The 27,520-nt window shown below is 43.7% G+C and overlaps 1 protein-coding gene and 1 long non-coding RNA gene across 8 annotated transcripts in view; both read right to left on the bottom strand.

Moving 5' to 3' along the window:
• Positions 1-1,362: 1,362 nt before the first annotated feature.
• LOC115537032 (uncharacterized) lies at positions 1,363-16,502 on the bottom strand. Its single transcript, XR_003974768.1, has 3 exons — positions 4,059-16,502; positions 2,631-3,925; positions 1,363-1,764 (listed from the first exon to the last, which is right to left on the bottom strand). It is a non-coding gene; the product is annotated as an uncharacterized LOC115537032 (long non-coding RNA).
• Positions 16,503-22,350: 5,848 nt separating this feature from the next.
• si:ch211-161h7.4 (titin) overlaps positions 22,351-27,520 on the bottom strand; it is a 40,029-nt gene continuing 34,859 nt past the window's right edge. For all 7 annotated transcript variants that reach the window (XM_030348610.1, XM_030348604.1, XM_030348605.1 and 4 more), the window contains one exon: positions 22,351-22,778. In XM_030348610.1, coding sequence (XP_030204470.1) covers positions 22,708-22,778 — 71 coding nt within the window. In that variant the 3' untranslated portion in view covers positions 22,351-22,707. The remainder of the gene's footprint in view (positions 22,779-27,520) is intronic.

Here is a 27,520-nt window from a genome sequence, read left to right as displayed (position 1 = left end):
AAACAACCATATCAGACTATGTTTGTTCTGAATCGCTGCATACAGTTGATCTTTGAGACGGTTGTTTTACAGGCCACCTGTTACTGACACGACGACGACGGAGAACCTGTTTGGAGGCTCCCATGATGTAGGAGTAACCTCTCTGAGTTGAGCCCTTGACAAGGAGGGACGAGTCTTGGGTTCATGAATTACAGGCCCGACGGCGACAGAAGAAACAATGGCTACGATAATAACAACGCCCAAAACCACCCACATGCAACAGCGAACCAATGCACGAAGATCACCTGAACCACCCGAATCCATGCTAGGCTATCAATAATCTTGTCTTGAATTTTTAAAAAATTGTATTATGACTACCAATTTTTACTTTACTTTTGCACATGATGAAAATTGTATGACCTTGTAGCACATGACCAAGAGTATTAGCTCAGGATTTCTATTGATAGTTTTGTTTGTGTGCTGTTTGGCCATGTGATTGTATGATAACAAGATTCATGTTCATTGTTGTATTGTTAAATAATGACCTGTATTTCCAATGAGACCCACAAGGTGAATGCCGTCTCAGTATTATGCGGACGCGTAGTGGTTTTTCTCTATTCGATAGAGTTGTTTCCACTCCGGTTGATGGTGTTGATGATTGATCCTAATTTGACTATGTTTTCGGTGTGGTAAATGGTGTTTTTGATTTAAAATATTATTGTATGGTCATCTAAGATGACCAAGGAGGGATTGTTACGTATCTTAAGAATCTAAGCTACCCACACATAGACCCAATGAAGCACGACCAAACATATAAGCCGTAAATACTATACATAGCCACTAGGGGAGCAAGACCTTATTGAAAGCGGCTCCACCACAGAAGGCATCACCTGAAGAAGTCGAAGCCACCACGCCCACTAGGCCACGCCCACTTGACGGTCCCTTACCTGTGCACACTACCAGAAGGGGCCAGAGATTTTCAGCGACACCCGCGAGGGGACATGGGCCTTTGCCCATGTCCCGTAGTAGCCAGAGTTATTATCTCTCACTCGTGTTAGATACAATTCCCTCCGTATAGCTTCAGTTACCATACCGAAACATGCCGACGACTTTATAATAAATGAAGTGAGTTAAAGCAACCCGGGATTGGACAACTTTCTTCGAGAATATGCAATAGCGCCCTATGTTTACAGTTTGTTTGTTACAGGAAGACCCTCGTGTTATTCGTTGTTGTTGATTCTGAGGATTCTGATTGGCTTTCATGGCTTTATCCTTCTCCCTACACTGCCGCCCATAGGTTTGGCATAGTTATAATGGCGCTCGACGGCGTATTTATGCGTTTTGCTGTAAACGACAACTTTTTTGAAAACTATGTTGTGTGCACAATGTTATTTTGGAAAACGGAGGGGGGGAAATATTCGTTTCCATAAATACCCTGCTACGTATAAACGTGGCCTTATTGAGCTTTTTGTTGGCCGCCCAGTAATGAGGGCGCGCCTGCCTTTAAGTGGCGTCTTCCGACGAGCCACAGCTGTCGGCTGCACTCCAATCTTCATGCTTGTTTGCATGCCCCTTCTCGCCATCCTCCATGCCCCTGATCCGGCAGGGGCACTTTGCGGCCAAATGTGGCCAGTGCAGAGATTAGCTGGCTGTCTGTTGTCATTCTGTCATAGGAGGCCAGCATCTTCTCCATGGGAGCCTTGTACAAGTCAAACCCAGACTGTAAATTTTCAATGATGCCCTCCATCATCCCCCTGACCCGAATTTCCAGCCTGCTGGTGTAACCTGGCAATGGGAACGGGAACAACAAGATACAAGTACATCAACAAGTATTGGTCAATGGTTACTACTAGTAACAAGTTCATTTTTTGTGATTGTGCGTGTGTGTAAATGGTAGTAACTTCTCCCTCCCCTTCCCTCGTTGCAGCACAGTATGCCGTGAGTGATGTGATGCGCCTGTTGGCTGTGTCCGCCTCCCGGTATCTGAGTTGTGAGACCTCCCCTTCCCAACTCCCTTCCCCCCTCCCATATGTGTTTGTGATGTTTTTGATGTGATGCTTATGTGTTGAGGTGGTTTTTTTTGCTAATCCCCACACTGTGCCCCCCTTAAAGGAGCATAGTTTGGGGTATTGACAAATTATTTTTTTCCCCTCGTCACCCTCTTGTTTAGCTTTTTAAACTTTCTTATCTAACGCGGGCCGCATGGTTCTTGTTGAACAAGCGCCTGACAGTCTCTCCGTCCTGTCTCCCCACACTGTCCTTTATGTTTCTTGGACGGAATGTAACAGGTTCATTTCACTGCAATGTATTGTGTATGTGACAAATAAAATCTGAATCTGAACTTCTGGTGTGTGTGTGTGTAAATGGTAGTAACTTCTGGTGTGTGTTTGTGTGTGTGTGTGTGTGTGTGTGTGTGTGTGTGTGTGTGTGTGTGTGTGTGTGTGTGTGTGTGTCACCAGCCCCCCTCAAACACACATAATTTCTGATGAGTTACAGCACACCCAACAATACAGATGACCTGAAGGTCACTATCAGAGCAAGCCTATCCCATCCAACTCTCTCCCACTGATTTTTTTAATTATTTCTCTGCTGTCCTGTTTCGGTGTAAGACCACATAACATTAAAACACTTTAAATTTGAATTCTGCCCACCTCTGCCTGGTTTGTTCCGATGATTCCTCACCAGCTGAGCAGCCATCACTAATGCTAGCCTCGTCCACTCCACGGGCTGGGCTTTCTAGGCTCTCCGCTGCAGCTGCACAAAGGGAATCTAAATAAAGAAAAATGTAAAGGAATTATATATATTTTTAATGAAACTATGGCTGATTGTCGAATGAACAGTGTATTCATTCAAAGTTATGTAGCTGTGACAGACTGGTCTGCATTCTGATCTTCAGTCATTCCCCTGTACCAGTTGTCTGGTATGTTGTTCTTTCCTTTGTAGGGCAGAGGAAGATGTTATTTCTTGCTATACTGTATCAAAATACATAAAGCATTCGATGAAGGGCAAATGTGGTGTAAATGGACCCATAGCCCTGTCTTAGAGATCCCCATGTGCTGTCCATATAGAAAAAGGGACAACAACATTTGCCACAACACAAACAAAGTTATGGACCAAGATACTATACCTGTGGCAATTTTATAAAATCCCTTCCTGGCAGCTGGTGTGAGTTTCTGTTCTTTGTGGGTGTCAACCATGAAGTTCACCTTATCCTCCTACAGTGTCACATCAAAGGAGACATCCGAGGCCTCACGTCTGCTGAAAATACCTGTTAGATATTTGCAGTATCGTGGGTGAAGCTTTGCCGTGGAGTCCTCTAGAGCCCCATGATATGAGGCCGTTCTCCCGGATTTTTTGCGTACACCATAGCCTTGAAGAGCTGTAGCAGGTGTTGACGGTCAGACTTTGGTACCACATTGTGTGCATCCCACAGCCACCTCCACATCGCCTGCAAAATGTGGAAAACACAGAGGATGGGCGTAGTCTGTGTATAACACTCGCTGAGGGCCTGCCGTAATGCCTGGCAGTCATCAGTCATCACCACTTGTGGACCGAGCTCTCGTCTGCGAAAAAATGCGTCCTCTGGAAGAATGCTCTTGAGGAGCTGCAGTCCTGCAGCGATGACAATTTGAGACTCGGATTATGTCATCATCACACCCAAGGGCAGTCCTCCAATGGCTGAGTGGGTCAAGATCAGGAACACTCTGCTATTAGTTCTGTCACAATTCCCAGAAGAGTCCACAAAGACAATCTCTGCACTCTCAGGGACCATTGAATGGACTCGCCTCATGAGGGGACTGCATGAAACAATGATGGCGTTCTTAGAATCTGCAATCTTCCCGCACTCTGCCCCTTCCTTTTTGTTGTACGCATCAAGTGAAGGCTGGAGAGCATGGCGTCCCCGGATAACTCCCCATACGACCGCTTGAAAATGTTGTAATAAAGCCTGAAATTACAATTATACACAGGATTTAGTACATTATATCACGTACATTACCAACATTATCACAGAATCTTTCACTTGATAATAGTTGTCACATTCTTAAAATGTTCCAATTTTATGTTTTACTATTACTTACCTAAAACAGAAACTTAGATCTGGGCCAAATGGAGCGATCAGCAGCTGCAAAGACGTATGAGTCACCCATCTCTTCCTGAAGGTCGTATTTTAGTGTGGTAAGAGCAGAAGAGGGAGAGTGGCCACTTTCAAAAAGAGTCTGCAGTTTATTGGGGGTCATCCCTATATGCCATTATGCTCACCACTTCTAGAAACAGAACGTAATGGAATCTTAATGGAAATATCAAGACATGGACAAGCAATTAGAATTTTTTTTTTTTTAAAACAATCACCAGCTGCCGAAAGCACTGCGATGCGCTTTACATAACGTTATAAAATATAATAAATACAAAAAGGATTTACTACAGTAGCCCCTGTGACACATAACAGTTTGACAGGGGCTTTTAGAAGACGAGTGAGCTAATGTTTGTACTGACACAAAGGTAGCTATAGAGTTGCCGTGTAGTAGGTGGGTATCATGCGTCACATTATTGCTAAAATGATTCGTGTTGATTTATAACAACGTTTAATTCATTTGCGTTCGTGATTTTCACACAAGCCCTCTGACAAAGTCCCAGCGAGCCAAGTCCCAGCCAACAAGTCAGGCTCCAAACAATAGTATCAGATTTAATAGATGAGGACCATACTGGCTTTGTCTTGTGTCGACAAACTCAGGAGAATATTTCACATTATACATAAAATACAAAAAAAAGAAATACCAGCAGCATTGAACAGCCTCCGAAAAGGCATTTGATAGGGTCAAATGGGATTTTCTATAATTAACCTTAGAAAAATTTGGATTTAATGAGAAAATAATTCTATGCATCAAATCACTCTATAGCAGGGGTCTCAACTCAAATTACCTGGGGGCCGCTGGAGGTAGAGTCTGGGGTCAGGCTGCGCCACATCAAGTATTCCACAAAAAAAAGTAGCACAACTCACCCAATCTAAGTTAATGATCGGGCTATAATTAAATCACGTTGGCTATGTAATCGCTGACAACAGGGGACATTTCATAGTGATCGGTGGAAACCGGGACATTTTTAGCGTTCTTTGGCGTTTGACGGGACTCAAGACACGCAACTCAGAATTGGGACTGTCCCATCTGGTCACCCTATCACAAGTGATAGAAAAGCGTGGCAAGCGACTCAGCAACAAATGTGCTTTTGACAACAATGCGCGGGCTGCACCAACACTAAACTTTGATGTCAAGTAGGGGGCCACAAAATATCATCCCGCGGGTCTCAATTGGCCCCCGGGCCGCGAGTTTGAGACCCCTGCTCTATAGCAAACCGACAGCTAGAATTAAAGTAAATGGCTCACTATCGGACAGATTTACTTTGGAAAGAGGAACCAGTCAGGGCTGCTGTCTCAGCCCTACCTTGTTTGCTCTCTATATATAACCATTAGCCCAAATGATTAGACAAGAGGATGTAATAACAGGAATAGATATCAATGACCAAAACCATACTATAAGTGTTTTCGCGGACGACGTTTTGTTCATATTAAAAGATCCAGTAAACTCCTTTATGAAACTTATTCAAATTTTAGAACATTCTGGTGTACTCGGGTTACAAAATAAACATATCTAAAACTCAAATTTTATGTTTTACTGCTCTCCAAATGAAGAACTTGAAGAATTAAAATTAAATTGGAAAGCTAAATCAATTCAATATTTATGCATTCGCATAACCAAAAAAGATATTGAAAAGTGGTCAACTTATCCACTGAGCCTTACCGACAGGATGAATGCAGTGAAAATGACAACCCCCCCTTGCAAAAAAAGACAAGGGGGGGGGGGGGTTGGCACTTCCTAACTTCAGGGAGGACTTTAATGCAGCACAATCTCGGCCGCTTATTTACTGACGTAATGTTGATTAAGTAGCTCGTTGCAAAGATATTGAAATGCCTACATCTGGGCCCCTGGTTCAGCCACACATAGGTCAAAGAGAAATTCCCGCCCATACTAAAGAAGAGGAAGAATTAGACCCAATAACAACTTTTACCTTAAATACATGGGTTATCTAACCACTTTTATCAAACTACTTAAAGTGGGAAGGGAACTTGGTCCATTAAAATGGGTAGCTTTTGATAAAGAATTCACACCGGGAACTTCTGATACAAGATTCAAACAGTGGACTGAGATGGGTATAACTGTGATGTGCAAGGTTATCCAAAAGGGTGAAATGAGAAACTTTCAAGATTTAAAAGAGACTTATGGCCTAAAAAATCAGGACTTATTCAGATTCTTACAAATGAGGGATTACTATATAAAAATAATTAAGAAACACGCTGATGAGATACATCCTATGGTAAAAGTGGTTGTTCAATCCTACAATGGTGTCACTCCCAGAGCTGTGTCAACTCTGTATTCTTGTTTGATGGAAGCTAAGAAAGATTCAACATTATATGTCAAAGCTAAATGGGGAAAAGAACTGAGTGAAGAGATCCCGGACACCATGTGGAATGATATGTGGAAAATACACCAGACAACTACACAGTCACATGGATGGAGAGAATTCACTCGGAAAAAACAAATGTGTTTCTTTATTACGCCCAAGATTACTACCAAACAAATGAATTCACAACAACCGTGCTGGAGACTGTGCAACTATATGGATCCTAACCATACACATGTGTTTTGTAGCTGCAGTAAAATTCAACCATTCTGGGAACATATCCATGTCGTGCTGTGCGAGGTTCTAGGATACAAAATCCCCCAAACTTGTCTTGTCCTAAACCTGGGACATATGGAAGGAACTGTGCACAAAGGTGACCAATATTTGATTAAGATTATTCTTGCTGCAGAAAAAAAAGGTCATCACTAAGAACTGGCTCCAGTCGGTTGCACCTGACTGCAGACAATGGCTCAACATTATCGGTGACATTCAAACAAGAGACTCACATATAGACTAAAAACTAAGGAAGACTCATTTTCTAAAGGCTGGGATAAATGGTTAATGTACATTTAAAAAAATAAAGACATGTAAAATATTGTTTGTATGTACTGTGGATTGTCCCCATACAGGCACTGTTCCCCTTTAATTTCCCCACTTTTTATCTTTCTCTCTAACTTTCTTTCTCTTTGACTATACTCTTCAAAAATAAAATAAAAAAAGGGTTATGATACACCCAATGATTCAAACTATTTCAGTTTTTTTCTTAATCTTACAATAGGTCAGGACAGTATGACTGTTACGTCCCCCTGGTAACTCATACCATGGCGGCGCTGTTTTCCCACTTGGGCCATTTGGCTCTTCCCTTTTATGCAGCAGGTGCACCTGATTTGCCTGATTGGCCTATAAAGGAGGAAGACATCCAGCCTTTCGGTTTCTCGCTGCCTTGGTGAGAGCAGCTGCTGTTGCCAAACCCTCTTCTTTATTTTGGTTTTGTTGCACATTCTCACTACACCAGTCTATAACACACTACATATAGTTAAGCTGCCATCTACACTGATACTTAATTTCCTTGTTAGGGCTTGACGTGTGTCCCGATAGGACTCACTATATTGATGCACCTAGCCGTTCCAGAATCACTCCAGAATCATGCTGACACCATGCTTTCAACAAGGTCACCATATATATTGTGTATCTCATATCTTATGATAAAGAAAATTGGTTTCTTTATAACTTCTTGTGTACCTCTTATGATAAGGTAAATTGATTACCTTATAACTTCTTTAATGCTTACGTATATTTTATGATAAGGTAAATTGATTACCTTATAACTTCTTTAATGCTTACGTATATTTTATAAGGTAAATTGATTACCTTATAACTTCTTTAAATGCTTACATATATTTTATGATAAGGTAAATTGATTACCTTATAACTTCTTTAATGCTTACATATATTTTAGGATAAAGAAAATTGGTTTCTTTATAACTGCTTGTGTGAAAGTGAATTGCTTACTTTAGATTTTCTTATGTGTTAAAATTATGTGCCTTAAAATGTCTTACCATAGAGCTAACTGGTTACATTATATACCCTTTTATGTAGTAAATTGAATGCTTAAACATGTCTCCTTGTGGAGAAACATTGGAGGAATACAAAGAACATGTGTCCCTTTAAACCCATGATGTATGAACACAACTTCAAGCTTCTTGTGTTGCCCCTCGGGCAAAATAAGGGAAACTCTGGAACATTTATCAAAAGATCTTTTGTTATCAGGAGAGTAAAACAGGGAAATCTGCAGAGAAAGCTCACTCGTTCTTTTTGGTTCTTCTGCTGCTGGTGGTGTCGTGTACTCTGCTCTGCCCTGCTCTTCTGCTTCCAAAAAACAGCGGCCTTCATAGTAATAGATTTTCATCTTAGGGACTCTGACACCGTAGCGCTCGGTTCAGACTATTTTCTTTTTAGTTTTAGAAGTTTTAGATTTAGAAATCCAACCTCGGACTTCACCTGAGAGTACGTTGGTAACTCAGGTTTAGAAATCCAACCTTGGGCTCCACCCAAGAGGACGTTGGTACTTAGAAATCCAACCTCAAGGGCCTCTTGAGAGAAAGTTGGTACTTTTGATAGGAATCTTCTTTAGCACTAGCTTAGTCTCAAGCGTGATTAGACAAAGGCAACTCTCGGGGTCGTGCGGTGTATTGGGGCACGAGAGTTGCGTCAACGTTAAAACCTGGGCTCCACTTGGGAAACGTTGTTAAACTTAGTTTTAGAAAACCCAATCTCTGGCTCCACCCGAGAGAACATTGGTATCTAGACTTAGAAACCCAATCTCTGGCTCCACCCGAGAGAACATTGGTACCTAGACTTAGAAACCCAACCTTGGAATCCACCCGAGAGGACGTTGGTACTTTTAATAGGCCATTCTTCATCTATTTTCTTCTTCTTTTTATTGTCTTTTCTTTTCAAATCTATACTCAGTTGTAAAAGTTATTGTGTTTATTGGACCTAAAAATAAATCTACCTGACTACATTTGTAGTAGGTTAACTCAATCGTTCGAGTCCTTTTCCCTGTCGACTCCTCGACACAGGCAAAGCAGAACGACGCTCTCCCAGCTGATCCCCTCACGGTAAGTGGCGCATAGTGCAAGCAATGGTTGATTGTGACTGACGTTTATAGGGGTTTTCAAGGCAAAAAGATACATCATCATTTCGTATTAACTATTATTATTTCGAGAGACTTTGGTCCCGCAAAACGGACGGGTCTGAATTCGTATTAGAGTAACTGTTGTGAAGGGACTTAACAGAGTGACCTGGGTCGGACCGGATTAAGACTGAGCCGAGCCGGACCGAGCGCCTCCGTGAAACCGACGATTCACGGAAACAAGCGGGCTCGACCTAGGTTGGTCCCGGGGAGCGTACGTGCGACACCCAGACTCACAAAACACACCCCTGCGGAGCGGTGTGTGTGTGTGTCGTACGCGATCGTTCCCATAAATCACCGCGCGTGCGGTGTCCAACACTCGACATGGCGCCCAACGTGGGGCCATGGCTAGTCAAAGAGACTAGGCAGTCCAGTGCACGAATCGCACACCTAAAATAAAAAAGACCGTAACTAATCTACGGACTAGGCAATCTTGGTCTTAATTTTCGATCATTGATATTAATAACTATTGTTGCATTGTGATTGGTTGTGGTTATTGATTATTGCTTATGGGTGATCGATGATTGCAATCCTGTTGCGATGGTAAATTGATAGTTGTTTTTTCCCCATATTTGCGTCTTGTGAGGCTGTGACTAGACAACGGACTAGGCAGTCTTGGTTTTGAATTGTGAGAAAATTGATTGATGTTCATTGGCATTGATAGCTATGATTGTTGTATTTGGTTGAAATTATTGATTATTGGTTGGCAATGGTCGATGGTTTTTGATTATATTACAATTATCAAGTTTTGGTTATTTCTGCTTGTTAGCGCGCCTAATACATTATTGGGGTTAAAGGTACCATCTCACCTAAAAATAAAGTAGTGTAATGAGATCGGTATTTGTGCTAAAAGTAACGTTACACCTTACTTTTATTTCTATTCGATTTAATTTTCAAGTTAAACGGGTCCGAGTGGTCTAAAAAACCAGGCCGTTTTGACTTCAAAATTAAACAGAGGCCCGACTGGTCAGGAGAACCAGGCAGCCCTATCTAAATAGACTTAAAGGATAAATTAAGTTAGCCCCATAAAATAAAATAAAAAATAAAATAAAAATAAATAAAATAATTTTATTAAAGGTAACATCTCACCTAAAAATAAAATAGTCTAATAGGATAGGTAATTGTGCTAAGAGTAACGTTACACCTTAATTTTATTTCTAGTCAGTTTGAATTTCGAGTTAAACAGGTCCGACTGGTCTAAAAAGCCGGGCCTTTTTGACTTCAAAATTTAACGAGTTCCGACTGGTCCTGATCGGTTAGAAATACCGGCGACCTTATCTAAGTAACAGTTAAGGATAATTATTGGACGAGGCCAGATTGGTTAGAAAAAACCGGCGACCTTATCTAAATAATCATCGAGGATAAAATAGGCTAGCCACCTAAAAGATATTAAAGCAGGTTAGTAAAGGAGTTATTTCTTTCTAAGGTAATATTCCACCGTAACGTGTAGGTATCTAATGGAGTTACATTTCATAGAATTAATATTCTATGAAGATAATAAATAAATAGTAGAGTAGGCGGCTAAAAGGAGTAGTATTTGTTAAGAGTGATAATCCACCTAGTTGTATAGGTTAGTAAAGGAGTCATTTCTTGATAGAGCTCGTTTTCCACCTGTTAAAAAGGGTTTTTTCCTTGTTCCCCCCCCCCCCCTTTTGTAGATTAAGGCAGGTTGGCAAAATAAGTTATATTTGTTGAAGGTGACGTTCCACCTTGTCGTATGGGTTGGTAACGAGGTTATTCTTGATAGAGCTAATTTTCCACCTGGTAGAGAGGGTTTCCCCCCCCCCTTATAGTAAATAGTGCAGGTCGCTAAAGGAGTTATATCTGATGAGGGTGACATCCTACCTAGTTGTATAGGTCGCTAAAGGAGGCATTCTTGTGAAGAGCTAATTTCCACCTGGTTAAAATAGGGTTGGCCCCCTAAAGTATTGAAGCAGGTGGCTAAAGGAGTTATATCTGATGAGGGTGACATCCTACCTAGTTGTATAGGTCGCTAAAGGAGGCATTCTTGCGTAGAGCTAATTTCCACCTGGTTAAAAAAGGGTTGCCCCTTCCCTAGTTAGATAAAGCAGGTAGGCAACGGAGTTATTTCTTGTCATGAAGTAATTTGGTTTGTGATAAGAAATAATATTCCACCTGGTGAAACGGGTTAACCCCCGGAAAGTAAGTAAGATTAAGTATAGTTAGTTTGATAAGAGAGTAGTTCTAGTCAAAGATAAAATTCCATTAATAAAGAGGCAACCTGAGTTAAATAAATAAAAGTCCACTTAGAAGTTTCAATAAGAGAAAGTAAAATAAGTTATCTTATCTGAAAACAAAATCCCACCTAAATATAGATTAGGTTAAAAAAAGGAGGTAACCTGTGTTAAAAGTAAAAATTCCCCCTAAAAGTTGCGATATAAAAAATAAAATAAATAAAAATAAGGCATGAGCAGAACGGCTGCCTCTGAGATAGGGGAGCGAGATGTCGAGATAGATACCCTGGAGGACGGGGAGATCTCGGAAAGATATGATGAGCCTCAGGGAGGACCTGGACATGGAGGACCATGGAGAGCACTAACGCCACATGCCCTTTCCCCGGTCCCTCCTCGAAGAAACTCCCAGGTGATAGAGATACCTGGGTCCGTGGTACAAGGGCCATGGGCGCCCTCAGATTTCATAGGAGGACCATGGCAGGAAGGACAGGTGACCATATAACAGGGCGACCTGTGGAGCTGTCCTCTGCCCCGAGGACCAGAAGAAAAGGTTTACGTGTTGAATCCCACCAATCCAAATCTAGCTCATGATTCAGGTGCCGCTCGAGCACTAAGGGATAGATTCCCCACGCTAACGGATAGATTTACTCAGGATCAAAGGCTAAATAACCGGCTACCATTCCACACCCCATCAGCCCACCTACAAACAAACAAGGAGCATGGACTGGTGGGAATAGTGCATTGCTGCTACCTCCCCAGGCAGGGGCACCAGACGGTCAAAGACCAACAGGTGGTGCTAGAGGAAGTGATGAACCTAGGAATACAGACGGTACTCGATATGGGAGAACCCCCCCCAATCAGGATTGTCCTGCCAGTGTTTGGAGGTGGTGGTTTCCAATATGAAACACATGCGTTTACCTTGGCCTTCCATAGACTGATATGGGCAAACCCCACCATTCGCTTCACTTTGGTGACCCACTCGGTAGAAGAGTAAGAAGAATTGACGGAACAGTTGACAGATCGAGTAACTCTCGACCAACCCCGGAATAAAGGGACCCCCCAAGCCAAATTAATCTACGGACCACAAAGAAGAGAGCCAACACGACCGGGGGCTCCACCGGCCCAGGGGACCCAGGTTTTTGACCAATACAGGCCCCCCGCATATAACTATGGGGGTTCGGAACTGGTGGGGCCACACCATCCGGCCTTCTGGGTTAACCCGGAACAGGACCATGCTCCAGTACAATATCCCACGCCAATGGACATGGCCACCCCAGATCTAAATCCGGCTCCAATATTGGTAAGGCCAATCCCAGTTAGGGGACTGACCGACCCTAACCGTGGAAGAGACCCCATGCATAGTCAGGTGCAGAAGGCTCACGACCTATACCCGGTACCAGACTATCGGTATCTCGAACCCCGCCGGCAACAAAGAGAAGAGTCACACACTCCCATCTCATAAACACCCAGAAGGGTCCCACAGATCCCTGAAGGCACAAAAGGAGGAACCCCCTACCCGGAATCAAAAAACCACCAAGGAACAATCAAAATCAACGAGCAAACAAAGACCACAACCACCCTTCTTAGAAGAAGGACAGCGGAAATTAACAATACCATATATACTAATACTAATAAAACTAATAATAAATTAATGAGAATTTAATTGTTTTTGTTCATAAATTATTATTTTGTGACTGAAGATTAAATATAATCATGGTATATAAAATTTGGGTTTTTTTTGCGGTGATAATACGGAGGGAATATTTGGACGTCGGAGGTATAAATTAGCAATTGTAGAAATGACTTGCGGTCATAAAAATCATTTATCTGGAAAAAGTTGTTATATGCGAACATGATGTATCTGCCTTGCCCCCCCTTCTCTCACGATCAGCCTCACCATGTTGTATGTTGCTCTGCTGTAAACCCGGGGGGACTGGGAGGAGCCTATCAATTTCGCTCCCGCTTTAATGGGAGGAGGATGGGAACTAGTTCCACATTTTTTAGTTAAAAGCGGATCGCGAAACAATAACTCTTGGACACACCTAAAACCTGTTTTTCAGATGGCAGGGGCGAGCGGATCACACGGCACCACCACCAAGTGGTCAGAGAACCCCCTTTATGAGGGCCAAGGGCCCGAAGGGCCACATTCAGAGTTTAGAGAACTAAACTACACATGTGACACCAGGAACATGTGTGAAGTGCAACACCAAATGTTTTCTCCCTGTATGGACAGGGTTGAAGAAAGATAAAAAATACAGCAAGGATGTAGCCAACCTGCAAGACCCAGAGGTTGTTAACGGCTATGTACACGGAGCAAAAGGTTCCCCAAGAGGAACCACATGAACCTGCTGGGGGTCACTGCAGCTCCACATTGGTGGAGCTGCCCTGACAACAGCAGGTGACGTCACACAAAGCATAATATACACCATAGGAGGATGGATTTGGCCCTTAATAAAGACTCTATTGATATGGTGGGGTTATGGCTTGCTGGGCCTTTTATGCTTAGGGGTCATATTCTATATGATCAAAATAGGCCTTGGGCAACTTGTAAGAAATTTTTGCAGCAAACAATCGTCCCATGTAAAAAAGCAGGAGGGGAGTAATGCGTGAAGTAGGCCGGCCTATACCACATGATTTTTTCTCAACAAACAGACCAACACATATAGACTCACAAGAGACAAGAATCAAGCTGCAGCCAAGTCCTACAGATTCTACTTTCACTCCACACCGAGCCCAGACAGAAGCAACACTTGAGCAGCCCGGAAATCCTGATAGAATATGGCAAGCAATATGACTTCGGTACCAATGGAGGGAGCAAACAATTGCACCCCGGGAGAGTCCGAGATCACTGGCTTAACCCAGGTAATATTTCGAACCATATTCTATAGAGACATGTTTGCTATAGTTATGTACTCTATCATGGCCTGCTTCCACCTCTTAAAAGAAGGAAGGTTAATGGGAGGAGCATTAGCATTTCTATACCTACTTAAGGCCTATGCAGCTTTTTATTATACTGGAGCAATCATTCCATCCTACAATATTATATTCCTATATCAGATGTACCTACCAGTCAAGCTAAGGGGATGGACTTGTGTGAATTTTCTCATGTATGTTGTCTCCGTACTAGGACATGCTATAGAATATTTAGGAGGGGAGAACAAGACACTCATTAATCTAGGAGTGGCTGTAAGCCTGGTTATTATCTACCTCACGTACTTAGAACAGCTCAATAGAAACTCCCAAGGCAGCCTACGGAAACAATGTGAGAAAATAGCTAGTCAGGTAGCAATAGTAACCACAGCCTGTGTACTAAGTACGGTTGTTGAAATAGATCCGGCATGGGCTGTAATCTGTTATACTAATTATGTAGCGGGACGGGTGAAGAGTAACTAACATCTAGGGTCAGTGTCAAGAAGACTCTGACCAAAAACTCCTTTCCCCTTTTCCTATACTAATAAAAACTGTTAACTAATCACTGGCTTAACCCAGCCCATACAGCCAGATGGATCTCCGGGAACCCCCAGACGAGAGGCAGGAGGGATGACTGAAAACAATAGTGGACCAGCTAGAGCTACGGCAGAAGCGGAGGTGGCCGGTATAGTAGAGGGCATGTCCAACGTTGAAATCACTTATCCTTTCGAAGAATGGGCCACATTAGGTGGACCAAGCTATCCAACCCAAAAAAGGAAATCTAAAACACCTTTAAAAATCTCGGATGACACCCCACGTGACGTGGGATATATAGGAAGCACGTTAGCGGTAGAAATGCAAGAAGTAATCGACCAGGTGATGGAAGATCACCATAACAGCCCAATTCAAATTAACCTTGACGCGGACACCTCAGACCCCTTTTTCCTAGAATCGTTTATTCAAGGAATAGGCGACCTCACTGGGGACAATGGAGAATTGCCTCAGGGGGATCAGGAACGTTTAACTTAGAGACTGAAAGCTCCTCGCCTAGTGTCATTTTCCTAACCCTAACCCATATACTAGATATCGATGCGACCCAGGAGACAGAATAGTAGTAGACAGTAAAACTAAGAGGGCCAGGGTGTTGTCTTCACTTAGTTCTCCCGTTTATGGCCAAAGGAATCCCCCAGCTAACCAAGGGCTAGCACCCAGAGAAGTAATGATCTATCAATGTCCGGCGAATACCCCCAGGGGCCACAGACTGGATGGGTGGATCTTAAACCGGGTGTCCCAAGCTCCCCGCTCAAGAAGGGAGCCTTATGACCTAACAAGGGGACGCGGCGACAACCAGACGAGACTCAGACAGCTTAGAGAGATGAGCAGCCATAGAATTCCCTCTCCCGCATCTAACCCTTGTGCCCACGGAAGACCAAACTTCAGGACTCGTGCGGTACCAAGAGACACAACTCCAATGCCGTCTCCACCCCTGATGGGCGTTGGGGCCCATGTACGGGGCCACACTGGGTCCCGCTCTGCTCAGCGACCAGAATACTCCCAACATACTCGGAGGGAAGGCTCCCACCTCCCCTCTGAGATGGTTTTCCGGGATCCAGGAGCAGGCAGGAACCAGCTGTTCCAGTTCAAGGAGGGAAAGTGGTCTAGAACGAACAACAACAAGCTGAAGGATCCAGAGTGGGCCTTCGACCACATTCGCGGTCTCCGGTTAGGACCCCGAGGGTGGACCCAGCTAGAAGAGGATTACCAATACATATGGCCTCTTAACTCCATCAGAGAAGCGGACCACCTGATGCCGTATTCCACTCTTGTCGCATCCTCCCCAGAGGAAACCAGGAGATATTCTAACCCGAGTATCATACGCCTGTCCCAGAAGCTGTTTTATCATCTCCCCACAAAGAAGAGTTTCTGTATCCTGGAAAGCAGCAATGGACGACACATCATCTACTTTGAACAACCCAAAACCCCTCGCCTCTGGGATTGGGCTCCTACTTCGGATGAAGTGGGACCCCCCAGGCCTTGGCGCACATAAACAGAGAGCTGGGGCCCCCACAATGACATAGTACACATACACTCGCGCATACACAAGTACACATATGCACATATACTGATACGGCATAGGTGCATGGGAGGATGACGTGTGTCCCGTTAGGACTCACTATATTGATGCACCTAGCCGTTCCAGAATCACTCCAGAATCATGCTGTGACACCATGCTTTCAACAAGGTCACCATATATATTGTGTATCTCATATCTTATGATAAAGAAAATTGGTTTCTTTATAACTTCTTGTGTACCTCTTATAAGGTAAATTGATTACCTTATAACTTCTTTAATGCTTACGTATATTTTATGATAAGGTAAATTGATTACCTTATAACTTCATTAATGCTTACATATATTCTATGATAAGGTAAATTGATTACCTTATAACTTCTTTAAATGCTTACATATATTTTATGATAAGGTAAATTGATTACCTTATAACTTCTTTAATGCTTACATATATTTTAGGATAAAGAAATTGGTTTCTTTATAACTGCTTGTGTCAAAGTGAATTGCTTACTTTAGATTTTCTTATGTGTTAAAATTATGTGCCCTAAAATGTCTTACCATAGAGCCAACTGGTTACATTATATACCCTTTTATGTAGTAAATTGAATGCTTAAACATGTCTCCTTGTGGAGAAACATTGGAGGAATACAAAGAACATGTGTCCCTTTAGACCCCATGATGTATGAACACAACTTCAAGCTTCTTGTGTTGCCCCTCGGGCAAAATAAGGGAAACTCGAACATTTATCAAAAGATCTTTTGTTATCAGGAGAGTAAAACAGGGAAATCTGCAGAGAAAGCTCACTCGTTCTTTTTGGTTCTTCTGCTGCTGGTGGTGTCGTGTACTCTGCTCTGCCCTGCTCTTCTGCTTCCAAAAAACAGCGGCCTTCATAGTAATAGATTTTCATCTTAGGGACTCTGACACCGTAGCGCTCGGTTCAGACTCTATTTTCTTTTTAGTTTAGATTTAGAAATCCAACCTCGGACTTCACCTGAGAGTACGTTGGTAACTCAGTTTTAGAAATCCAACCTTGGGCTCCACCCAAGAGGACGTTGGTACTTAGAAATCCAACCTCTAGGGCCTCTTGAGAGAAAGTTGGTACTTTTGATAGGAATCTTCTTTAGCACTAGCTTAGTCTCAAGCGTGATTAAACAAAGGCAACTCTCGGGGTCGTGCGGTGTATTGGGGCACGAGAGTTCCGTCAACGTTAAAACCTGGGCTCCACTTGGGAAACGTTGTTAAACTTAGTTTTAGAAAACCCAATCTCTGGCTCCACCCGAGAGAACATTGGTATCTAGACTTAGAAACCCAATCTCTGGCTCCACCCGAGAGAACATTGGTACCTAGACTTAGAAACCCAACCTTGGAATCCACCCGAGAGGACGTTGGTACTTTTAATAGGCCATTCTTCATCTATTTTCTTCTTCTTTTTATTGTCTTTTCTTTTCAAATCTATTCTCAGTTGTAAAAGTTATTGTGTTTATTGGACCTAAAAATAAATCTACCTGACTACATTTGTAGTAGGTTAACTCAATCGTTCGAGTCCTTTTCCCTGTCGACTCCTCGACACAGGCAAAGCAGAACGACACACGCTCTCCCAGCTGATCCCCTCACGGTAAGTGGCGCATAATACAAGCAATGGTTGATTGTGACTGACGTGTATAGGGGTTGACAGGCAAAAAGATACATCATCATTTCGTATTAACTATTATTATTTCGAGAGACTTTGGTCCCGCCAAACGGACGGGTCTGAATTCGTATTAGAGTAACTGTTGTGAAGGGACTTAACAGAGTGACCTGGGTCGGACCGGATTAAGACTGAGCCGAGCCGGACCGAGCGCCTCCGTGAAACCGACGATTCACGGAAACAAGCGGGCTCGACCTAGGTTGGTCCCGGGGAGCGTACGTGCGACACCCAGACTCACAAAACACACCCCTGAGGAGCGGTGTGTGTGTGTGTCGTACGCGATTGTTCCCATAAATCACCGCGCGTGCGGTGTCCAACACTCGACAGGCTTATATTCTGAATAAATGTACAGAAACTTGTTCACTGCGTGTCTCCCTATTTGTTATGTCATGCTTGAGCCATGCGGTCATAACAAATTGGGGGCTGGTCTGGGATAGGACTTGGTAAGGTTTTTTTCATATTACACCAAAGCCCGTATAGTTAGTTTGAGAGTGATATTGTTGGGAGACTCGCAGTGTTTGAGTAGTTGGTTAGTTGTTTTGCTTGGTTGCATATTTGGTTAATTGGTAGTTTTGATCTTTTGTTTGTTTGAATATGGGTTATTGAGTTGGCCTGTTTGTTTGCATTACTACTGATTTAACTAATTGATTTGTTTGGCTTGCGGATTGCAGAAAGGGAGAGCTTGTGGGAAGGATTGGTGGGAGTTTTCCTTCCTTTCTGGTGACCTGGTTACTGGTTATGATCCTCGGCTGGTCGGTGAGTGGCATGGGATTGTTTTGTTAAACGTCACTGAAGCGAGTTGGTTAGATACGAGCTAAGTGAACCCCCGTGTAGGAGTAGAGCGCTTAACGCTGTTTTTGTTTTGTTTGTTATTAGGTGTGTCGAACGCGCTGGGGTTGCTAGTAGGGGTGTAACGGTACACAAAAATCTCGGTTCGGTACGTACCTCTGTTTTGAGGTCACGGTTCGGTTCATTTTCGGTACAGTAAGAAATCAAAATGCTAAATAATAGAAATGTGCTTCATAACATGTGCTTCAAGTTGTTCATAACACACTTGTGCTTTTTACAATAGGAACATTAGGCAATAAAAAAATATAATTCTGCTCAAAAATATAAAGATTCTGAAATGTAGACATAAAAATAAATAACATTGGCTCAGACTTTTTTTAAAAATATATTATCTAATGTGCAACAATGAACAATTGCTACACTAAACAGTTTCAATTTGTTGCTCAGATTAAATAACATGAATAAGGCTCAGACTGTTTCTTTAAAAACAAATCTTTTCTCAATCCAATGTACAACAATGAACAATTGCAACACTAAAGTTTCCAGTTTCCACCCCCATCTTTAGCCCTGATGACTTTCACCCAGTTTTTGCCAGAAAAATCTCCTTATCCACATTATCTGCAGGATAATAATACCCAAAATTTGAGTGTACATACGATGTACCCTACATGTTACTCCCGTATACCACAATGCAATGCGGTCGTGTTTTTCCGGAGGAGAAGAAGCTGAATAACCGCGAAAACGAATATATTTAATGATGGAGTCTCCGGCTTTCGTTTACAAATGTCAACATTTTATTTGGGATTTAACATGGAATATTTAACATTCAAAATGAATTAAAAAAAAACTTGAACAAGGAAATGTAACATTCAACATCAATACAACCTCCAGCTTTCCTCGTGAGTGCCCGGTTTGTTTACATGACGTGGGCGCATCTGTCTGCGTCACACAAATACCCGGCGCATTTACTGACGCAAATTACGTTTAGAAATGTTCAGCGTAGTATCCGAATTCTCGTTTGTTCGTTCCCTAAATAGTGCACTATATCATGAACACTATATAGGGAATAGTGAGTGAGTGAATAGGGAACGATTTCGAACACAGCTACGGTGTGCGCAACTGTGCATGTGCGGCCGCAGCATGTTCCACACATGCGGTCCTCTACTTAATATGTCCGTATTGAAACTCTTTCGGTACACCTCCGTACCAAACCGAGCACCCCGTACCGAAACGGTTCAATACAAATACATGTACCGTTACACCCCTAGTTGCTAGTGTAACCCATGCTATTTCACTCTCTGCTAATATATGTCATTTTATATGAATGTATATATTATAATAATATATATAATGTAGTGTGTATGGTGTATATCTATAGTATATATATATTCCCAGTATATTGTAGCGACCAGTGTTCACGTGCTACAATGTATTCCTGACGGCTAACTGAAACGGTTGCCTGGAGACCGTGTTTTGTTGACGCTGGTTCTCTGCTTGACGCGTAAGAAGAGCGAACATAGACTTGAAGAGCGAACATAGACTTGAAGAGCGAACATAGACTTGAAGAGCGAACATAGACTTGAAGAGCGAACATAGACTTGAAGAGTGAACATATAGACTAGAAGAGAAACGAAGAAAAGGTTATATTCCTGACGGCCGCTAACTGAAACGGTTGCCTGGAGACCGTGTTTTTGTTGACGCTCCCTAATAGAGCGAACATAGACTTGAAGAGCAAACATAGACTTGAAGAGCGAACATAGACTTGAAGAGTGAACATATAGACGAAGAGAAACGAAGCAAAGGTTATTACGGAAGAAATAGAAGATATGGAGGAAGATTTGACGTTACTTTGAACAAGAGAACAGCCTGTCATCGACTGGCCCCTGCTCAAGAGCGTTCGGCCGTAGCGGTAGTGGTAGGAACAGAACGCCCCCTTTCATTGAATCGAGTGCACTCAAAGACTTGCTGGGTACCCATTTTATTTAGTTTGTTATTTTTCTTGGGGACCTCTTTTGGGTTCAGTGTATTGAGTTCAGTGTTTTAGGTTCAGTGTTGTTATTATTATTATTAGATATGGATATGGTTAGATCGTTAGATAAAAGGTCAAACGTGCCTCACTGTGTCTGTGTGTTATTCCTTTTATCAGAGTTCTATTAAGAATACAAGCCAGTCTCCTCATAACCTGGGATTGATGCACCACTGCATTGTTATATTACCTTTAAAAATACAGTTGGTTACACTAGCAATCAAATTGCATGAGGGCACACCGAAGACTAGTTGGTAGCTAGATAGGGACTTCTACATCCAGTTAGATACGGTACAGCTCTGATAGTTATCCCTCCTGTGCTATACTCACCGTTCTGAGTCGAGGCATTATAGCTGATAATAGGTTATTGGTTACTGTTATTGGATGTTATTGTCAGTATAGGCCTCTAAATGATTATTTTGATTGCTTTGAAGTTTGTGGCCTGTCAAGTGGTGGTTATTGGTACTATTGATCAAGCATTTGTGGACCGTTGATGTGTTTGGCTTACAGTAGAGAATGGTATGGAAAAGAGTTGGTTGGTTGGTATGGAAAAGAGTTGGTTGGTTGGTAGGGAAAAGAGTTGGTTGGTTGGTTGTAGGGAAAAGAGTTGGTTGGTTGGTATGGAAAAGTGATGGTTGGTTGGTATGGAAAGGAGATGGTTGGTTGGTATGGAAAAGAGATGGTTGGTTGGTATGGAAAAGAGATGGTTGGTTGGTATGGAAAAGAGATGGTTGGTTGGTATGAAAAAGAGATGGTTGGTTGGTATGGAAAAGAGATGGTTGGTTGGTATGGAAAAGAGATGGTTGGTTGGTATGGAAAAGAGATGGTTGGTTGGTATGGAAAAGAGATGGTTGGTTGGTAGGGAAAAGAGATGGTTGGTTGGTATGTATGGGAAAGAGTTGGTATAAATGGGAAAGAGTTGGTATGCATGGGAAAGAGTTGGTATGCATGGGAAAGAGTTGGTATGCATGGGAAAGAGTTGGTATGCATGGGAAAGAGTTGGTATGTATGGGAAAGAGTTGGTATGTATGGTGATGAGTTGGTATGTATGGTGATGAGTTTTAACTAGGTATTTTGATTTAAAATATTTATATTTTGAAATCTACAAGCACATTGGTAGCCACAAGCTACTATTGCTTGCTAAGAGACTTGGATGATGTAGGTGTTGTTCTTGCAGCCATTTAGTCTGGATATTCGCCATATAAAAGGCTCTGAGGATATAATGGCTGACGCTTCGTCTTGCGCGTCTTACTTCAGTTTTACTGTACATGCTTATATGTTTCCTGTCTGTCTTAGTTGTTTGTCCTGATCTCTCTTAAATGCTTCTAGGTACCAAGTAGCTGAGGGGTTGAGATGAGGAACATGAGGGATTGGTATAGGGCTTGTACACAACAGATGCCACATATATTGGGCCTCTGTTTTAAGGGGGAGGGTGTTACGTCCCCCTGGTACCTCATACCATGGCGGTCCCCCACCACACCCTGTGGGGTGGGGGATGCAGCAGGTGCACCTGATTGGCCTATAAGAGGAAGACATCCAGCCTTTCGGTCTCTCGCTGCCTGGGTGACAGCAGCTGCTGTTGCCAAACCCTCTTCTTCTTTATTTTAGTTTTGTTGCACACTCACTACACCAGTCCATAACACGCTACTATTTGTTATGTCATGCTTGAGCAATGCGGTCATAACAATGACAAAAATACAACTCATACAAAAATGTACCTTCATTCCTTGATAACAAATGTTTCTCAATAAATGTAGCAGCACTTGTTCTGGACTTGAATCTGATTTTATTTATAAGAAGGGGTAAACATTGCCACCTAGAGGCAAACTGCTAAATACTTAACAAAATAACTAAACATAACCTGTGTGCGTGTCCTGGACCACACGGCCACCCCGGGCTCTAGACCTGTACCCGTGAGAAGAAGAGGAGGGCAGGCTCGTCTCCCGAGTTCTCAAGGCTGTAGGCTTGTCCTGTACACAACAAAACAACACGTCAACACAAGACAGCAGAGAAACATCATCACAACACAACTGAACAACATCAACACATCAAGACCAGTGTTTCCGCTAGGATGGAGTTGCAGCAGCAGAGGTGAAATGTTTTTTTTCCCGCTCGCAAATTCTTTGGTGCGCTCACAAAGCGCACCCTGCCGGGAGGTGTCTATGCATCTGCCGGCACCAGAAGGGCTCTTGAGGCCAAGTACTTACAAGACATTTACGCACACTAATGAGCAGGGGAAATATGCAGAGATTGAACAAGTATAATCTAACCCTAAAACAATTTACATTTATTTAACAAATATATTATATCAACAACCACCCTATACAGTAAAATTACATAACAAATACCCCAACAATCAAACGTCTGTGCCACAAACCCATGCATCTTCCCACTCTCTCCACTCTCCCCATCACAAAGGTTGTATAGTAGGACCGTAAAGAGGCCATGCCCATATCGAACAAGTTTTGGGTCTCGAGTCAATGGCGACACTTTTGAAATTGTTGCTAAAGAAAAATGTTTATTGACATTTCTTTAAAAATAAATTCCTTAAAAATAAGTTGAGATATATTTTTCAAAACTAAAGGTTGCAGTAAGACCACAAAGAGCCCATGCCTACATGGAAAACGTTTTTGGGCTCTAGAGTCAATAATGGCAACGCTATTGAAATTGTTCCTAAATAAAAAAATCCTCAAGAAAATATATATTTTATAAAACTAAAGGTTGTAGGAACATAAAGAGGCCATCCCTCTATGGAACGAGTTCGGGGCTCTAGAGTCAATAATGGCGACGCTATTGAATATTCAGTTTTGCACTTTGCAGACGGTCCCTAAGCTCTTGTCTGAAAGCCGACAGCTCATAGAGCCAATGCAATTCACTGATCGCTAAAGACGCCTCGTTTGGATAAAAACAAGATTGTAACTGGTTCTCTAGGTTACTACATTTAGCTAGAGGTGTCAATTGTTTCGCAACGATGTTTCACTGATCTATTGAACCGCAAACTCAGAATCTGCCAATTTATTTCCAACCTTACAGATGTTCCTCTCCGTAAAAAAAAAGTCAATTAAAAAGTCAATTGTTTAATTTCTTCTTTATATCAGAGAAATTGCCTAATTTCTCTGATATAAAGAAAGTTACAAAACACCGCTCAAGTAAGCTGGACAGTTAGCCTGACACCGACCAGGTTCATTTAAGGCAGTGGTTCTCAACCTTTTTTGAGCAAACGCCCCCCTGACCTTACCCTGTTCCTCTGGCGCCCCCCCCCCTCCAATAAAAAAATACAAATAAACTAACAACCCCACTCACACTCGTGTTATATTGCTTAAAGTTGTCAGTGCATCGTTTTTCATTGATCACTAATAGCAGTGAATGCCCTCCGAGTCGGTTTTGGTGCAAAAAATATTAATGAATGTTCATGACATGGGGAGAGAGAGAGAGAGAGAGAGAGAGAGAGAGAGAGAGAGAGAGAGAGAGAGAGAGAGAGAGAGAGAGAGAGAGAGAGAGAGAGAGAGAGAGAATGAATGAATGAATGAATGAATGAATGAATGAATGAATGAATGAATTCATTCACCGTGACCGCAGTGGGGGCACTCCCGCGACTCCCGGCTGCCACTTCTCCCGTCGTGCCGCGGCACCCTGCGGCCCGGGCACCATGACCTTGGGCACTGCGACCAATCCCACGTCTCCCGCGACTCCCGCAATGCCACTCCACGAAAACAGATCGCACGCAGAGGCCTAATAAGGCCTATTTATTTTGTATTTGAAATGCAACAGCCTTTTCGTGGAGACTACGCTACAAAATTTGATTTTTTTTTCTTGCTATCGGCCATGTTTGATTGTGTTGTGTTGGTTATTGACCTGTTAACCCGCGAACTTGGGTTATGTTTATCAGCGTTACTATAGAGATCATGACGATACCTCGCTGTATTATCAATGTTCCACTGCGCATAGACAGTAAAAAGTAGCTGAGACGGTAGCGGGGTTAGAAACCAATAAATGAAAATAGGCTATTTATTTCAGGTAGCCTATTTCACCAAAAAAAAAAAAAAAAAAAAAAAAAGTTTAAAACCCCCCCCCGAAAATTGGAATCATGTTCCCAGCAGCCTCCTAGGTGGTGCGAACACACAGGAACAAAAAAAATCCTTTGAGGATTTTTTTATTTAGGAACAATTTCAATAGCGTTGCCATTATTGACTCTAGAGCCCAAAAACATTTTCCATGTAGGCATGGGCTCTTTGTGGTCTTACTGCAACCTTTAGTTTTGGAAAATATATCTCAACTTATTTTTAAGGAATTTATTTTTAAAGAAATGTCAATAAACATTTTTCTTTAGCAACAATTTCGGTACCGCCCCCGTTGAGAAACCATGATTTAAGGCAAGCCCACACCGGACCGAAAATCAGAGTCGGTGAGAAAATCGGCGTTGGTGACATGAGTCTATTTGGTGTGGTCGCTCAAATCGGCCACGTCGGCTTTCATTTCAGCCGATTCAACATGTGTAATCGGCCATTCTAGTCGGTCATTCTTTTACCATTCTGATTGGTGGAGGGCTAGCAGCTTGACTAGCAAATCAGTGAAGCCCGGAAGTGAGGATGGTAAACTCCTCCCCTCATCTCATTTTCGTCCGCTTATCCGGGGTCGGGTCGCGGGGGGAGCAGCTCAAGCAGGGGGCCCCAGGCTTCCCTTTCCCGGGCCACATTAACCAACTCTGACGGGGGGATCCCGAGGCGTTCCCAGGCCAGTGTTGAGATATAATCTCTCCACCTAGTCCTGGGTCTTCCCCGAGGCCTCCTCCCCACTGGACGTGCCTGAAACACCTCCCAAGGAAGGCGCCCAGTGGGCATCCTTACCAGATGCCCGAACCACCTCAGCTGACTCCTTTCTAAGTAAAGGAGCAGCGGCTCTAATCCGAGTTCCTCACGGATGGCTGAGGTTCTCACCCTATCCCTAAGGGAGACGCCAGCCACCCTTCTGAGAAAACTCATCTCGGCCGCTTGTACCCGCGATCTCGTCCTTTCGGTCATCACCCAGCCCTCATGACCATAGGTGAGGATAGGAACGAAGATCGACCGGTAGATCGAGAGCTTTGCCTTGCGGCTCAGCTCTCTTTTCGTTACAACGGTGCGGTAAAGCGAACGCAATACCGCCCCCGCTGCTCCGATTCTCCGGCCAATCTCACGCTCCATAGTACCCTCACTCGCGAACAAGACCCCGAGGTACTTGAACTCCTTCACTTGGGCTAAGGACTCATTTCCTACCCGGAGTAAGCAATCCATCGGTTTCCTGCTAAGAGTCATGGCCTCAAATTTAGCGGTGCTGATCCTCATCCCAGCCGCTTCACACTCGGCCGCCAGCCGATCCAGTGAGTGCTGAAGGTCACAGGCCGATGATCCCATGAGGACCACATCATCTGCAAAAAGCAGTGACGAGATCCTCAGACCACCGAACTGCAACCCCTCCCCACCATGACTACGCCTCGATATCCTGTCCATGTATATCACAAACAGGATTGGTGACAAGGCGCAGCCCTGGCGGAGACCAGCACCCACTGAGAACGAAACTGACTGGCTGCCGAGGACACGAACACAGCTCTCGCTTTGGAAGTACAGGGATTGGATGGCCCTGAGGATAGACCCCCTTACCCCATACTCCCGCAGCACCTCCCACAGTTTCTCCCGGGGGATCCGGTCATATGCCTTCTCCAGATCCACAAAACACATGTAGACCGGATGGGCATACTCCCAGGCCCCCTCCAGGATCCTTGCGAGAGTGAAGAGCTGGTCCGTAGTTCCACGTCCGGGGCGAAAACCGCATTGTTCCTCTTCAATCTGAGGTTCGACGATCAGCCGAACCCTCCTTTCCAGCACCTTGGAGTAGACTTTACCAGGGAGGCTGAGAAGTGTGATACCCCGGTAATTGGCACACACTCTCTGGTCCCCCTTTTTGAACAGGGGAACCACCACCCCGGTTTGCCACTCCTTTGGCACTGTACCCGACTCCCACGCGATGTTGAATAGGCGTGTCAACCATGACAGCCCCTCAACACCCAGAGCCTTTAGCATTTCTGGCTGGATCTCATCAATCCCTGGGGCTTTGCCACTGCGGAGATGTTTAGCTACCTCAGTGACCTCCACCAGGGAAATTGACGACGAAACACCATCAACCTCGAGCTCTGCCTCCAACATAGAGGGCGTGTTATTCAGATTCAGGAGTTCCTCAAAGTGTTCCTTCCAACGTCCGACGACCTCCTCAGTTGAGGTCAACAGAGTCCCATCCTTACTGTACACAGCTTGGATGGTTCGCCGTTTCCCCCTCCTGAGGTGCCGGATAGTCTTCCAGAAACACTTTGGTGCCGACCGAAAGTCCTTCTCCGTGGCCTCTCCGAACTTCTCCCACACCCGCTGCTTAGCCTCCGACACGGCAGCAGCTGCAGCCCTTCGGGCCTGTCGGTACCCTGCAACCGAGTCAGGAGTCCTCCAGGATATCATATCCCGGAAGGCCTCCTTCTTCAATCGGACGGCTTCACTGACCACCGGTGTCCACCACGGTGTCCGAGGGTTACCGCCCCTTGAGGAGCCTAAGACCCTGAGGCCACAGCTAGCCGCCGCAGCTTCAGCAATGGAGGCTTTGAACACCGCCCACTCCGGCACAATGCCCCCAACCTCCACAGGAATGCCAGAAAAACTCCGCCGGAGGTGTGAGTTGAAGATACCTA

This window comes from Gadus morhua, chromosome 23 (assembly GCF_902167405.1).
Source record: "Gadus morhua chromosome 23, gadMor3.0, whole genome shotgun sequence".
Taxonomy (NCBI): domain Eukaryota; kingdom Metazoa; phylum Chordata; class Actinopteri; order Gadiformes; family Gadidae; genus Gadus; species Gadus morhua.
This window is presented reverse-complemented; position numbering and strand designations above follow the sequence as displayed.